General features: G+C 32.8%; 1 protein-coding gene across 2 annotated transcripts; it reads right to left on the reverse strand.

The window, feature by feature from the left end:
* Positions 1 to 6,731: 6,731 nt before the first annotated feature.
* LOC106346505 (zinc finger protein BALDIBIS-like) lies at positions 6,732 to 8,964 on the reverse strand. Of its 2 annotated transcripts, none has more exons than XM_022699840.2 (4): positions 8,664 to 8,964; positions 8,121 to 8,520; positions 7,205 to 8,003; positions 6,732 to 7,133 (listed from the first exon to the last, which is right to left on the reverse strand). In XM_022699840.2, the coding sequence occupies exons 1-3, from the start codon at positions 8,797 to 8,799 to the stop codon at positions 7,211 to 7,213; spliced, it is 1,329 nt and encodes a 442-aa protein (XP_022555561.2). In that variant the 5' UTR covers positions 8,800 to 8,964; the 3' UTR covers positions 6,732 to 7,133; positions 7,205 to 7,210. The 2 variants fall into 2 exon arrangements, with proteins under 2 accessions (XP_022555561.2, XP_013641314.2); XM_013785860.3 differs by having other exon boundaries at positions 8,655 to 8,961.
* Between the last annotated feature and the right edge of the window lie 8,680 nt (positions 8,965 to 17,644).

Raw genomic sequence — 17,644 nt, forward strand, 5'->3', positions numbered from 1 at the left:
AGATCTGCTCTGTTCTTATTCCATCGCAAACTGAAGCAATTAAAACCTGCAATCAGACTGCTAAATAAAACTCGTTTTGGGAATATACCTCTAAGAACAAAAGAGGCTTTCCAAAACCTTTGTGATATGCAAGAACAAGCACTCTCAGCCCCAACCACTACCTCTTTCAATAGTGTTGCAGAAGCAATGGAGATATGGAACCATTGGGCAAGCATTGAAGAGCGTTTCTATTTACAGAAATCTCGCATCACTTGGCTCAGATATGGGGATCAGAACACTACTTTTTTCCACAAAATAGTACAAACCCGTACATCCTTCAACGCCATTAGGAAGCTGATATTGCAAACTGGAGAAATCATCACAGACCCGACTGCAATCAAGACAGCAGCAGCAACGTATTTTGCAAGTTTTCTTGGCCCACCAGCAAGTCCAGAACCTACTGAGACGCTCATCGATTTGCCAAACCTCCTGGAATACCGTTGCCCTGACCATACTGCAGCTCTGCTGATCCATCCTATCTCCGAGGCAGAGATAAAGAATGTTCTATTCTCCATGCCTTCCAACAAATCCCCTGGACCAGATGGTTATCCGGCAGAGTTCTATCGCGCAGCCTGGCCTATCATCAGTCGCGATTTTACAGTTGCCGTCCAGTCTTTCTTCCTATACGGTTTTCTTCCGAAGGGAGTTAATGCCACAACCTTGGCACTCATACCTAAAGTGCAGGGTGCTGAAACACTAAAAGACTTTCGACCAATATCCTGCTGCAACATCCTCTACAAAGTGATCTCCAAGGTTCTAGCAAACCGTATCAAAGTATTGCTTCCTGAGCTGATTGAACCGAACCAATGTGCATTTGTTAAGGGGCGTCTTCTTCTAGAGAACGTTCTACTGGCCACTGAGCTAGTTAAGAACTATCATAAAGACTCTATCAGCCCTCGCAGTGTTCTGAAACTTGACATCTCCAAAGCTTTTGACTCGGTTAAATGGTCATTCATCCTAGACACTTTGCGAGCCATGAATATCCCAGATCAATTCGTGCATTGGATTCACGTCTGCCTTTCTACTGCTGCATTTTCTGTATCGGTAAATGGTGAACTTGAGGGTTTTTTTCCAAGTACTAGAGGTTTAAGGCAAGGCTGTGCTCTCTCCCCCTACCTCTTTGTCATAGCCATAAACGTCCTGTCTCGCCTTTTAAATAGAGAGGCCATGGCAGGAAGAATTGGGTTCCATCCTACTTGCTCTGCGGTAAACCTGACTCACTTAAGTTTGCGGACGACATTATGGTTTTCACTGATGGAGATCCAGCTTCTCTCCATGGTATCTTTAACACTCTTGACGAGTTTGCAGCAATTTCTGGGCTTCTAATAAACCCTGCGAAGTCTTCTATTTTTATGGCAGGAAGAATCACTCCGGAGTTTCAAACAGAGGTTACTCGTTTAGGCATCCCAGTTGACACGCTCCCAGTTCGCTACCTTGGCCTCCCTCTTACCACGAAATCGATGACTCGAACAGATTACGAGCCTCTTATTGACAAGATCAGATCAAGGTTCCTGTCCTGGTCTAGTCGAGCTCTATCTTATGCAGGGCGTCTCCAACTCATCAACTCTGTCATTGTTAGCATCACCAATTTCTGGTGCTCTGTTTTCCGCTTGCCTAAGAACTGTCTTGAAACAATAGAGAGTATGTGTAGTGCCTTCCTCTGGTCTGGCTCACCACACTCAAACACAAGGGCTAAAGTTTCTTGGTTGGATGTATGCAAGCCCAAATCTGAAGGGGGGCTAGGGATCAGACGAATGGCTGATTCTTCACGGGTTTTTGCTCTCAGTTTAATATGGCGTCTACTTACGAACTCAGGCTCTTTGTGGGTCGCTTGGACTAAACAGAATCTTCTGCGTCAGCGATGCTTTTGGGACGTCACCGATACAGGTTCTGGCTCGTGGATTTGGCGAAAGCTTCTCAAGCTTCGGCAACAAGCAGCTCCATTTCTACGGTCTGAAATCGGCAATGGGAGGACAACTTTATTCTGGTTTGACAATTGGTTAAACATGGGGAAACTGCTCGATGTGGCAGGCGACTCTGGTACACAGCTCCTCGGTATTACTCGCTATGCAACTGTTGCTGATGCAGCCACGTCTGGACAATGGAGCATTAGACGATGCCGCAGCTATCACCTACGGGCGATGATAGCTCGTATCCATGATGTTCCAGCTCCGGTAGTGGATGCAGAAAGCGACGGGCTGCTATGGCGACATGGGGAGGACGACTACAAGGCCTGGTTTTCTACATCTAGAACTTGGGACCAGATACGAGTGAGCAGTCCTGCAGTGACTTGGAGCGAGTTAGTTTGGTTTCCACAAGCTATTCCTCGATGCTCCTTCATTGCGTGGCTCGCGGTTAGGAATCGTCTCTCTACAGGTGACCGCACCCAAGCTTGGGGAGAGCACCAACACTGTCGCCTCTGTGGTGAGCCACAGGAAACGCGAGATCACCTGTTCTTCGCATGTCCGTATACATATACTGTATGGACAGAGACGATAGGATCACTGTTGCCAAGACCAAACCCAGATTGGAATATAACTATCACGATGCTCCTCTCTCGCCGACGAACCGCCGCTGTAACTTGCCTCCTACGTCTCTCCTTCCAAACTGTGCTCCACAGTGTTTGGAGAGAACGAAACAGTCGCAAACACAACAGCCTCTTCCGCTCTGCCCACGAACTTACCCGACAGATAGATAAGATGATTCGGAACAGAGTCTCGTCCCTGCGCAGTAAAAACGCGGCATTCTATAGCACTGTGATGATGGAGTGGATGGGAAGAACCACATAGTCTATCAATTATTAGTTTTCTCCTAAGCTAATGCCTCTACCTATTTTTCCAAACTCTCCCGTATTGTAAACATTTTTTTCTTTTGTTGACAAATAAATTTAACATTTCAACAAAAAAAAAAAATTAGATGATTTGTAGACCGAAACGGTGAATATATATTAGATATATATTTATATTTCGAGTCTGCACTTATATTATATAACAGCTTGATATAATTTATTTGAACACTAACCTGTGAGTAAAGTTTGCCGGTGATTTTCTTCAAAATTTGATTCTGGAGTGGAACTAATTTTTACAGATGTCCATCTTTTTAAATTGATACTTATGATATTCATCAAATTCAAAAAAGTTAAAAAAAAAAACAAAACTCATATCAGTGAAAAAGAAAGAACAATTTTATAGAGGTAGAAAATGAAATCACTTATGAAGAGTCAATATTATACAAATAGAGATCAGAAAACCTAATCACTTTCGTCATTTTATAATTGATGTTGCCTACCTGATTTTGGTGATTTGTGTCAGCCGCAAAACTTAATTTTTTTTATGCATATAAAGTCTTGTAAATAATTAAAATGAGATGTAATACTTTAAATCTTCAACAACGAAGATGATACATTTAATAGAGCAACATTTGTATTCGTCATTTTACAATCAATAAAGATTATAGTGTTGCAAAATGTTAAAATCATTTAATGAACAAACATTAATATAAAAAATTCACTTCGTGCATACACGCGGATTATCATCTATTAAAAGGTCACACAAGGTGTGAACAGAAAAAGGCTTGATATTCCCACTCAGTCTGTGAATATGATGCACCACAACAACTAAAAAGTTTTGTTGTCCAGGATCACTTACCTAGCAACAATAAAATGTTCATAATCGAACAAATAAATCACCAAATTTGAAGAAGATTATGAATGAAAAAGATGAAGGAATTTTATAATATGAACTCGGCAAGTATTTTAAAAAATATTTTTGCTAAAAACAAAGGTAAATGTGTAACTTGTGCTAAAAACATTAAGACTAGGGTAACAATATTCTATAAATCGGTGTATGCTTTCTAAAATATTTATTTTTTTGATGTGATTAGTCTTTAAAATTCAAATAATCTAATTTATTAGTATATATTTAAGTGTAAATTTGAAAATATTTACTACACTAGGATATATTTTAGCACATATTATGAATGTAGTTCCGGAACTAAACCGTTAGAGAATGTTAACTGTTGAGATAAAAATTGGCAATACCTGAATTATATATAAACAAGAGAAATTAGGCTCTATATGCATACAATAACTCAAAATTAGCTAAATCCCCACGGCACTGTTGAACTTTCTTAATCCACATTTGACCCCTACTAATCTATGACTCTAAATGGGAGCATACATGATATTGTGTCAGATGAAATAATGACTCTACGATCGTATTCTACGTATACATATGGTGAGAGAATTATTTCATTTTTATTAGAATTTTGTAGCAGGTGAAGAATCCATTGGTGAGAGAATTAACACTTTTTGTAGAGAGAACAATTTCATAGAGCCATCGTCACGATCTTTGATTTCTTCCTATACCTTTAATGATAAATATCTAGACGAAGATGACCTATGGCGGTGATCGATTCTGCTGCAACTGCTCGTGCCCAGTTCTTCTACCTCCTCTGTCGCATGGAAATCTCCTAAGCTCCTTGTTGTTAGGTATCTAAATTTCAGTTCTCCATTAATAATTGTTTCTAACCTTCCTTCACAATCGAAGCTTTTTCAAATTCCAAATCATAATTGTAGCTCTAATCAGAGGTCACACGAGCCGCTGCATCCGAATAAAATCGCCAGATCTTGTGGGTGTTCTGCATGAGTTGAATGGTGAGAGTCCGCTACCGATCTTCCTCTCCTATAGCGCCGTCTTCGTCTCAGTTTTTTTATCACCTGATGTTAGATGCATTATCTTAGTCATTTGGTTGACTTTTATGTTAGCCTAAATTATATTAGTTATTTGATGACAAGATTTGTTAGATGTTAGGTTATTTTGTTAAATGATATCTAGTTACATTGTTAATGGTCGCTTAGCATGGTGTTAGGTGCTACAACCGATGTATATCTAGTTACATTCTTTTATGGTCGCTTAGCATGATGTTAGGCACTACAACCGATGTTAGACGTAACATGCATTGTTAGAGGTTATTATAAGGTATTCCCGGCTTACTGTTAGCCCTCATGAGATTCTATTGAGTACATGGAGTATGTGTTAAATTTTTGAACTTGTCCAAGAGAACAATATTTACATTATGTTGGAACAACAATCAGATTAACAAAAAAAATTATGTTACTTGTTAAACCAAAAAGATAGATAATATAATTGATATATTATCTATCTTTTGGCTTAAAGGTTAATGGTTTTGTTAAATGTGAGTGACTGACCAATGTTTATCTTATATATGAAGAGTTTTTGTTAGATGATACTTGGTTTGTTACATGCTACAAATTAAGTTACCATTAACTGATAAAAGTTTGGTTAAAATATACAGATGATATTTCTAATACCGATAAACAATACAGATTAGTGTCAGCTAACAAAATGCTTTACCGCTAAATCGTAGTGTTATACTTTGGTTTTGCAACTCCAGCGGACTTACTATTGCATCAAGAAGTATATGTTCTTAATCATTTGTTAGATTGTTCGCGCATCTTTTGAACAAGCGAGCTCTTTCACATGTTGTTAATTAAACGGCCTTAAGTTCTACCAAAATGCGATGAAGTACAAAAAGATAAAAAAAAGATGCTTTGAAAGAAAAATACAAATCATTTATCTAACACCGACAAACATCACATATTTGTTTTTGCTAAGCTATGGTGTTATATATCATCTAAAATATTATGCACCCGATAACTACAATGTTAACCGTTATAGTATATTTTATATATAACACAATATATTAGTTGCTACATTAAAACTTATCAATTTCATAAAAGTAAAATACGAAGGTAGATATTACGATTTAATCTTCCAAATCTGTCTCTTTCTTCTTCAACACAAATCCTTTTTACCAGTTTGTGCTCCATAGCCTCCATAAACATCATCGCTTTTCTCTTTTTTTTTTTTAATCTCAAATTACATATGAAAAATAGAAGGAGAATCGTTAGTCGACCGAAGAGTATATATATAAATTGATTAAACAATAAAAAATGATCATTTGTGAAAAATATCAATACGCAAAGGAGAAAGGAGTAGAAAAAAATTGTTGATGAAGAGTTGAGAAAGAGGAAGAAGATGATTGTGATGTTTTATGGCAATGAAAAAGTAATATATTAAAAACATAAAAATATGGTTTAGAATCAGTGTGCTGGCGCACCTAGAGATGAATAGAGACATAGGTCAAATCTAATGAAATCGTAGACAGAAGGGTATTATGAGAACAATACTGCCAAAATTCTACAGTGAATTGGGGTTTTATGGCTCTTAAGCATTTACTTAATATTAGCTCATAAAAGATATATACAGCCAATTATCTCTATAAACAATAGAAAAATATTTTCATTGGACGAGGAGTTGTCATGTTAGTTCATGATACATTTCTTTCAAGAGCGAAATTACTAGCTCTAAATTTGGCAACGCAAATAGGGATCCAATCCATTGCTTACGACCATTTTAATACCCAGAGAAAAAATCCAATCATGAGTTGCACCTTCCATTGGAGATTAACTTGGCCCTTCCATACGACCAAAATAATCACACGGTAATAAAAGAAAAGTTTCTAAGTGATAAAACCAAAGGTTTCCAATAACAACTTTGTTAAAGTTTGCTTGTGGTTTAATACTTTCAAAAGTTTTATCTTTTTTTTCTGTTAAAAGGGTAACCTTTAACCAGGAAAAAAAAGACTAACAAGTTACTGAAGGGTTAAGATAACCTACGTACACACTTGCCTTCTCTTTTTTGAGTGTATCAAAATTAAAATCATGACGTTGACAAAAAAAAATCATGAAATAATTACAAGGAAGAAGGAAAGAAGAAGAAAAGAAATAGCGTGTGAACAAAAAAAAATAAAATAAAAAATAGCGTGTGTTCATAAAAGAAAGAAAGGAGTGTATGGTTTGTTGGGCATGCAGGGTCAGAGGTTTCGCCCTGCATGCAGGAGGGGACCCAAATAGCTATCTTTCTCAAGCGAGAGGACCCAGTGTTCAGGACCGAGTTGACTCAGAGATTCTCTCCGAGTTCCGAGTCAGAATAGCTTCTTTCACAATTTTCTTCATTTTGTGCTGCCAGGCTTAATGTATCCGCTCGTCACGTTGATTATAGTTTATGTTTCTGCATTTAGAAAACATCTTAACCAGAGGATTCTTGCCTTTTCTTTTTATTTATAAAGAAATATAACATACTGTGATTCATGTCGGTGGTTGGTGTGCCGTCGTAGTGGTTGGAAGATTATGGTTGACCATCAATATTGGCCGAGGACGGTTTTGACTTCCCTCACCAAGAAAGTCTCTTGTGAAGCCTCTTTCATCGACTTCCTTAGTTTTGATTTTATTCTCCATTTCTTTATTGTTGAAGATGGAGGAAGTCATTAGACCAAAAGCCATGCCATTGTTGGAGCTTGATGACGATCTCTTTGAGCCCATTTGAGCCGCCATCTGCAGCAATGCCGTGGCTGACATCGAGGCTATTTCCTGTCCACCGTTTTGGTTATAACTGGTGCGTGCTTCCGAAGAAAACAAAGAACCATTAATTACTAATTCCCTTTTTATAGTGTTATGATCTTCTTGATTATTGGGCATTCCACTTTGTATAATGTTGTTGTTGTTTTTGTTGAGTAGCAACTGCTGATATGATTGTCCTTGTAATTGCCATAGATTTTGAAGCAAAGCAGATGCACTATGAGGTGATGGAGATGATGAAGATGCGAAAACGTTGGCTGCTAAAGGAAGCTGGTTGGTGGAGGATTGTCCCGTGAAGCCATTTATGTTGTTGCGATTGACATTGAAACCGTGTCGATCCAGTTGAGAAGATGTACAATCAAGTAGTCGTTGTTGATGATTTGGTTTGATGTTTCCAAGATTGACTTCTGCATCCGAGGAATTGTTCAAATATGCAGCTGCGGCTGGTGGAACTGAGGCAAATCGAGCACTTTCTTCGGCTAAAGCGTCACAAAATGCTCTATGTGTGATGAAACTATCTTTTCTGTTCCATTTTATTCATCAAAGAAACTAAATCAATAATGTTATACATGTGACCAGAGATCCTGATCAGTCGAAACTAAAACTAATCATTAGGTATGAGTTTGATACTTCGAAAAACCTGGAAAAGAGGGTACCGCAGTCACATCTGTACTCTCTGGTACCACAAATCTTGCTATGAGCTTTCCAATCCGACACGACTGCATATTTTTTGGAACATTTGTCGCATTTCCACTTCTTCTCTCCATGTTTTCTGCTGAAATGCTTCTTGATTCCAGTTAAGTCCCCGAGGGCTCGACCCGGGTCGTGGTGTACGCAGGTCTTCTCAGGGCAGATGTACACCTTCTTCTTCACTTGCTCCTTGTCCGTCCTTTGCTTTAGTTTCCATGGAAGATTATGGCCTCTCCGGTGAAGCTGAAGGTTTTGGTCTCTCTTAAATCCTTTGTTGCAGATCTCGCATATGAATCTGTTCGTCGTCATGAGCGAGTTTGGCGATAGAGCGATGACTTCTGCATCTGGATCTGTTTTTTTTTGTTTTTGTATGTTTAAAATACCAAATTAATACTAGAAATGAAAAAGAGAAAATAATTATACTGTTCAAGAAACGCATATATTAGAATATGCAAAGTCCAAGATTTGAATTGACTGTACATGCCTGGATTACCCGGGAGATTTCTTTTCCTTTTGTTTGACTTTGAGGCGGTAGGATTAGGGTTAGGGTTAGGATTCGGGGTGATGTGTTCTTGGTGAAGGACGTAGCTGGGGAATGAGAGGAGATGAGGATCATCTGGTATTATCATGTTGGTTTAGCTGAGAGAGAGGAGAGAGAGAAAGAGGTAAAGAGAGTTTCGAAGTAAGAAGGCAAAAGAGTTGGACAGAGAAATATACCGAAACACGCTTCAACTCGTCTCACAGTTCTCTACTAAATCAAGTAAAAAAATCTGAAAGCAAGATGATGGAGAGAGTTACCCAAAAAAAAAAAAAATCTGCTGAATAACCAAATTCGCATATATAATAAATATCTAAATTTGTAGAGAAAGAGACAAAAATAGCACTAAATCAAGTTTATGTTCCCAAACTAGCACTCAAGGTCAAAAGTCACAAAAATAGCACTTAATGTTTTATCAAAATTCACAAACTTAGGGTTTAGAGTTAAAGGGTGGAGTTTAGGATTTAGGGTTTAGGGTTTAGGGTTTAGAGTTTAGGGTTTAGGGTTTAGATTTTAGGGTTTAGGGTTTAGGGTTTAGGGTTTAGGGTTTAGGGTTTAGAGTTTAGAGTTTAGGGTTTATGATTTAGGGTTTAGGGTTTAGAGTTTAGGGTTTAGGGTTTAGAGTTGAAAAATGAGGTTTTGGGGATAAGATTTCAAATTTTGAAAAATAAAAAAATTAAAATTTTCAAAGGATAAACTTAGAAATGTGCTATTTTGGTCATTTTAGTTTTTGAGTGCTATTTTTGTGATATAAACTTAGAAATGTGCTATTTTGGAGATTTGCCCAAATTTGTAGCTTCAAAAAAAATAAATGTTTAATTTTGCAAGCAGATGAATATATATATATAAATGTTAATCTTTTTAAAAAAAATAATGTTAATCTCACAGTTGTAATAGAGTACACAAGTGACAAGAAGTTCAAGTATTATTTTATAAGTTATATGTAATAAGCATATAAGAAATATGTTCTTCATATAATAGTATAATTCCTTTGTTTATATCTAGAAATGTTATTTCAAAATGACGAACGTTTTACACTAGTTTTCTTGATATAAACCCCACAAGACTTTACGCAAAAATATAACAAGATATTTCCTTTGTTTGATGGACTGAAAAATGGGATGTCCATTTTTTCCAAGAAAGATTAAAAAAAGGTGTTTGCTAAAAAAAAAATATCAAAAAAAGGTTTTTTTTTTTTTTGGGATGGCTGTCGGTACAGTTTAATAGATGCAATTTTGTTCTTATTATTTTGATAGCAAGCTTTTGGGCTGTTGCAAAGAGACAGATAGGATAAGACCAAAAAGAAAGCTGGCGACAAGGGAATCTCTCTCTCTCTCTTCACTAAGTCTGTTCTCTCTTACAAATTGGTCACCGATAGACTCAAACCGTACCATTCTCGATCTCTAATATACGCATCTACTTAACGTAAGTATATATACTAATAAGGACTATATTTTTTGGTGAAAGAATAGTATTGAAAGATCCGGAAATAGATAGAGATTTATCTCAATAGATAATATGGTATTTTTGAAAAATGAGAGAAGACAAGCTATTTATAGAAATCGACGGAAATCCATAGGAATTGATAAAATATAGTGAAGGAGAATGTCAAGCATGGTTTTCGACTAATACTTTAACTATAGTTTACATCTTGAGCCTGTGATATACTCCTCAAATTTTACGCTTGAAAAGATTTAAATAGTAGATGGTTCTTGAATCTCTACTTCTTTATATAGTGGATGTGGATGAACATGGACCGATGGTGATTGACGGACACATATACCGAGTACAAGAAATACAAGATGAGGTAATCTCCAGTGCATACGGATTTAGAAGTGTTTTGGTGGGCTATGGATAGCACGTTGCATCATTCGACGTGTCAATGTTTTACGGATTGCAAAGAAATAATAGCAATGGTAAAGGAACCTTAATCATGGCTGAGCTTCTCGACGGAGTTGAAAGAGACTAAATACCTAAAGAGTTAGTGTCAAGATTTCAAGATCACTTATATCGATTCCTAGGGGACATAATGAAGCTGCAGATCATTTAGCTAGGACAGCAAAATCCCTTCATAAGAATATTTTTTTATTGGTTATTATATTCTAGCCAGGTGGTTTGGATAAAATGACTTTTTGTCGTAAAAAAAAAAGGTAATCATTAAGTATATGCACTCTAGCTGTCAAGTGTATGTAGAAATGTATGAATACATACAAAAAGCTATAGTGTATACTTATCTTGTAGAAGTGGGCACGAAGAGGATATTCAGAATTTTAATCAATGATAACAGTGATCCGTTCCGTATGGATATTCAAAATTTCAATTTGATTCGATCCATAACTTTCTAGATATTTGGTGTTCCGGATATAAGAAAGTGATATATTTTACCAGATATCTGATTCGATCTACAAAAAATAATATAAATAATAATATTTCATTACAATAATTTTGAAAAACTACATACTTTAAAAAAATTTAATAACTAAATAATTAATTTTTGTTTGTCATCCAACTAAATAATTAATTTAGTTAATAAAAATATTACAAAACTTATATACAGATATAAAATTATATAATTTATAGACATGTGTATATATGTATATAACAGATATCCGATTAGATAATCGTTTTTTAAAATATTAGCATTTGTGATTTATTTCGTAAAGTCACAAATATCCAGATTTTTTAGAACGAGTTGAATAAAGGATCAGATTAAATTTTACAGATACTTTGCCCTTTCCTACTTGTCGTGTATGCATGGATGTGTATCTTTATATTTCATAAAAAATGTTTGATTTAGTAAAACAATTTGAAAGTAACCTGTGTGCTACAGCAAATCTGTTTCATAGATCTTTTTTTTTTCATGTGAGTTGATTTGCACTTGTTATTTGAATAGTTCTGGTTAAGATTAAGATTTTCGGATAGTGAACATTACATTTTACAGAATTATAATCCTTTATAAATCTGGATTTCAGGATATTGTTAAAAGAATAATTCAACGATTTATAAGTCTTTATAAAGAAGTTTTTAAACAAAAGTTGATCGCATATGTCTATAAAAAACATATAAATGTGTGAACTTGAGAAGTCTTGTCTTTTATTATCCGTACATGAAACATTATGCTTGGATAAAGTATCTTTATAACATGATTAAAAGTTAATATCATCTTTTTATTTCGTTTTGCAGTTAGATAGAAATGAATTTTGCACATCTTTGAGATTGCCTCCAAGGATTTATGAAGCTGGAACATAACCACCAGACAATCCAAACATAATTATCCAACATTCAAATATGGATTATGTCTATAATGTAGCTGATATATTAGGAAATAAATACTTTTCTCGGATAGAGAACTCTCACATTGGAAGCATTGTGAAGCTGGCTAGAAGGACTAGCGTTCAGTTTTCACAGGATATGTTCCATTGTCTCACACAATGACGAATTCTGAATATTATGAGTTTATGACTTGGATTTATGGCTCTGCTTTAATTTAGAAAGTTAATAGGTAAATTTGTATTCCAGTAAATTTATAACACCTTATTAAAAATGGTTTAAACTCTTATAAAATCAATCGAGTTTAAGATATACAAAGGCCTATTTATAAAGACTTATAATTCTATGTAAATTAATTTATAAAAGCTTATATATAATATATAAAGGCTTATCAATCAGTATAAACTAATGTAAGGATTTATACAACTATCTTTTCTACGCGTATTTGGTGAACTTTGTTTGTAGAATTCTGAATATTATGAGTTTATGACTTGGATTTATGGCTCTGCTTTAATTTAGAAAGTTAATAGGTATATTTGTATTCAGTAAATTTATAACACCGTATTAAAAATAGTTTATAAACTCTTATAAAATCAATCGAGTTTAGGATATACAAAGGTATATTTATAAAGACTTATAATTCTATGTAAATTAATTTATGAAAGCCAATATATAACATATAAAGGCTTATAAATCGGTATAAACTAATGTAAGGATTTATACAATTATCTTTTCTACGCGTATTTGGTGAACTTTGTTTGTAGAATTCTGAATATTATGAGTTTATGACTTGGATTTATGGCTCTGCTTTAATTTAGAAAGTTAATAGGTATATTTGTATTCAGTAAATTTATAACACCGTATTAAAAATAGTTTATAAACTCTTATAAAATCAATCGAGTTTAGGATATACAAAGGCCTATTTATAAAGACTTATAATTCTATTTAAATTAATTTATAAGAGCCTATATATAATATATAAAGGCTTATAAATCGGTATAATTAGTAATAATTATTTTCAAGAGCTCATAAAATCAGTTCTAAGCATTATCTATGTGTTTGCAAGCAAAAATTCTCTATTAAGGTTAATAAACAAAATTACTTAAGATTAATAAATGTTTATGTAAATTAACTACCCAAAGCTTATAAATGTGTTATATAAACAAATTATAGGAGTTATAATGGGTCCCAGTTATTAATTACTTGAAAATAGTTTATAAAAATCAGATATAAAAGATTTCATAAAACAAAGAATTAGGATTTAAAAAGTCCTAATAAATAATCAAAATAACTTATAAATATGTATAAAATAATTTATAAGGGCTCGTCGTTATAAAGAGTGGTAGAGCATTATCATAAGCATTATGCTCGTCATTATCCAATCAACATTTATCAAAGAAGTATTTAAAAAAGCATTTACAAGATGTTAATGCTCTCCAAATGCTCTTTGTTCAATGCTCTCATATGGAGCTTTTGGTAGAACATTTGCAGTTATAATATATGAAATTTTTAAAAAATTATATATAATTAATTTATTTTTATTTAATATTATAAAAATATATGCTTATAATAAAAAAAAATTTATATTTTTAAAAATAAAAGTTGCAATTAAATATTTTTAATTTTTTTAAAGAACAATATTTCACATTTATATAATTACACATATCATTCATTATTTTTAATAACAAAACATAACATAATATATATTTATATATTACATATTATAAAATAAAAATATATATACTTTTTAGAAATAAGTAAATTATATATCATATATTAGTTTTATGATAATATTATATATGAATCATTTACTGCTATACCAATAAATAAATAATGATAATTTATATATAAATTATATATAATTTATTTATTTTGAATAAATTTTATATTTCTAAATAAATTTTAGATTTTTTAAGATAACAATAATTCACATTTAAAATTTAATTTAATTTATATAATTAAATAAGAATTATTATTTTTAATAAAAAATGTTATTAATATATATTACAATTTAGTATATATTATTTCAAAATAAATTTGTTATATATTAACTTTTGTGGTAATTTTAAAATTGTACACTACTTCTGCTCTACCAATCAGTTTATTAAAAACTTTAATGAGAGCATACAGATTCTACAGCATACTGCTTCTACAACATATTGCTACTGCTTTATCATCAGTTGTACCAATCGAGGCTTTAGGGTCTGTAGAGTGAAAGCTTAGTCTAAGTACTAGTCAAGAGAGAAGACATAGTGATGGTAATTGCTAGAGAACTGTATTGCCTACAAACAATGATCAACGTAAGAAACATTGTTTTGTATTATCATTATTTTCAAAGGGTAGAAAGAATATAAGATGATTCCATGATTTAGAGATGTGTGCATAACTATTGTGTTGTATGAAATTACTGAAAAAACATGAATACACAAGAAATGATTTACAACTCTAGTTCATAGCATTAAATTGAGAAAGATTGGATAACTATAGTTTATATGTAATTATATCACCGAAATTTGTGATGATAGATTGGATCGAAGAGCTAAAAGCTAAGCATGTCCCTGGAACTTTTCTAAAAGAACTAAATGATATGTCTCTGGAACTTTCCTAGAAGAGTTTAACACTAAGGTAACAAAGCTCAAATTTTTCTTTTTACTATGTGCACTTCTTTGCACTCACCATTAGTTTTTTTTTTTGTTTCTCATGAGAGCATTCTAGACTAGTAGTTATCAAGAGTTAGCTTCCCCAATGCAAGCTTCACCTGTTTTATCCATTCCTCCATCCTCAATCCATTCCTCCTTCAAGTGTTTAATATTCAGCAAAACCAAAATGCTCATCACATATGCCAAGAAATACACCATTTAGTCTAATCCATCTTTCAATTTATTTATTTATTCTTGTATGGATCAATTGTGTTTGCGAGAAGGAAGTATCTATAATGATTAATAAACCTATTCATGTTTGTTTATAAAGTTTTATAAAATCAATCATATGAATATATAAAACAGTTTTGTATATAAACCATTTATAATAGTTTATAAAACTTTTTATGAACCATTACTAATTATAAATTTTTATAGTTATCTCTAAATTTTATAAAACACTTAAAATATTTATAAAACTATTTATAAGGGTTTATAAAATCATTTATAAGAATTTATAAATCATTCATAAGATTTTATAAATCTATTTATACGTAAATCTATTTATAAGGGGTTATAAAAAATTTTATAAGAGTTTAATAATATTCATAACACAATTTATAAGATGTAATAAATCATTTAATAGAATTTACAAATCCTTACAAAAATTTATAAGTAAATCTTTATAAAGCTATTTATAAGTGTTTATAATTTCTTATAAGTCTTTGTAAATCATTATAATTATTTATGAATCATTGATAAGAAATAAAAAATTTATTTATAATGATTTATATAAAACCATTTACAAGATATTATGTATCATTCATAGGTAGTAATAATTGTCTTAGAAAGGTTTATAAAATAATTAATAAGAGTTTATAAAATCGATTGTAAGCATTTATAATCTATATAAATAAATTTACGAGTTTGTAAATATATTTATAAGGGTTTATAAATAAATTTATAAGGGCTTATAAATATATCTATAAGAATTTAGAAATTCTCATAAATTCATTCGTAAGAGAATATAAAATAGTTAATTTATAAGAGTTTATAAGTCGATGTTTAAGTATTTTTTGTTTACTGATTGATAAGGGTTTATGAAAATTGATAGGGTGAATACCCAGTGTACTTAATGCTAGGCAGAATGAGTAGAATGAACTCAAAAATGATTTATAAACGTTTATAAATTGATTTATAATGGCTTACAAGTTATTTTTTCTAAAGTCCCTCAAAAAGACAATCAACACAAAAAGACTTTGCAAAACATATAATTTTGCATCATCGGATGATGAGAAAAACTCTGTGAAAATTTTAAAGCATTCAAACACAATCTTCTGTAAAATCATAAGGCAAAAACCTATAATTCAAGTATCACTGTTATCTTTTAAAAGATTAACATGTAAGCACTTTATACTTTCTCTGCCTTGAGTGCAAGCCAATCTGAGCACCAACCAGTTTGAAATACCATTTACGAGTGCAAATATAGACTTCTTAAGAGCATCTAAACGGATATATACACTGCAATCACAAAAAAGATTATGGTTCATGAAACCTCTCAGGTAGAATAATTCATGTACAAAAGAAGCAAAAAAAAAAAAAAAAACAGTGTCCTGAATTATATGCTATACACTATCAAAGGTTTATTTTGATTGTCCACATAGCTTCGATGGTGTTTCCTCAATGCATTTCTAGTGTTCTTCGACTCATATACGGTTCCGGTTACAAAGCATCATATTCACACACTGTTTTAGAATATAAAAAAATATGTTCTTTGACATATCACCAAAGGTCCTAAGATCATGTTAAATGCAACTGAAAGAGTAAATATACACAGATCTAGTTGCAGTTAGCCCTGAAACTACAAGATATTCACCAAATTAACAAACTTTCCCTATGTTTTTCTTCCTAAGGAACATCAATGGATAAAGTGAAGCAAGAGACACATACGAAACTAAGAATTCATAAGCAACCCAAAGATAAACGCATCTCACACTGAGACAACTACCAAACAAGCGTATATGTCTCATTTAGACTTACAAGTGGATAAAGGAGGGGTCTTTAGACCATATTAAGATTCAACCTTTGAACCACCTCGTGATCCAAGAGAGCGTCTTTCAGCATTCTTTTGATTACTCTAAGCAGAAACCAAAAACGAAATCCAAAAGATTTAGTAATTGCTTTTGCGGGATTTTGGTATAGATTCAAAAACTAAGTTGAATCGAGAAAGTAAGAAGGAGATTGAAACAGTGGAAGTGGAGCTTCCATGGAATTCATAAACACAATTCAGAAAGCTTGATGGTCGTGGTTAGTCGTCTTCATTCATAAGCACTATGTTCTTCATCGATAAATTTATAAAGTCTTATTAATTTGAGATTTGAAAACTTTATGAGAAAAACTTCGTTTTCCTTCCCAGAAACTGATCGATTTTGAAAAATCAAAGATGAAACTACAGAAAGAGACGGAAACCACCATCTATTATCCTCTCACATTTGTTACGCGTTCGTGGTGAGAGATCGTCATGTTCTGTTCGTTTGAGCTTGTAGTCTTCGCCAAATCTCGGCGGACGTTAGCGCCTTCAAATCTTGCCGGAGAAATCGTTTGAGTCGTCAAATCTCGTCGGAGAAATCGTCATATTCGTCGAATCTCGCCGGAGAAATCGCCGAAGTCGTCGAATCTTGTCGTTCAATTTGAGAACTCTTTAAATCGTGGGAGAAAGACAAAAGGTTTATGTTTGATTAGTTAGGGATACAATGGTACTTTATCTATTAAAATTTTAATGGTAAAATTGGTTAAGGTATAGATGAAATGTGGTATTAGGAAAGTGGTATTTATGACAAATTCCTATGTTTTTGGTTATAATCTAATAGAATAATATTTAATTTAGTTTTTATTGTATTTTTATTTTTAATATACTACGATAACAATTTATAAATATATACCTTCCTAAATAATTTTATAAATATTTATCCACCATTTTCTTCAAAAGCAAATGAAATGTTATATATATATATATTGTACATATCA

This window comes from Brassica napus, chromosome C3 (assembly GCF_020379485.1).
Source record: "Brassica napus cultivar Da-Ae chromosome C3, Da-Ae, whole genome shotgun sequence".
In the NCBI taxonomy this organism is placed as follows: Eukaryota; Viridiplantae; Streptophyta; class Magnoliopsida; order Brassicales; family Brassicaceae; genus Brassica; species Brassica napus.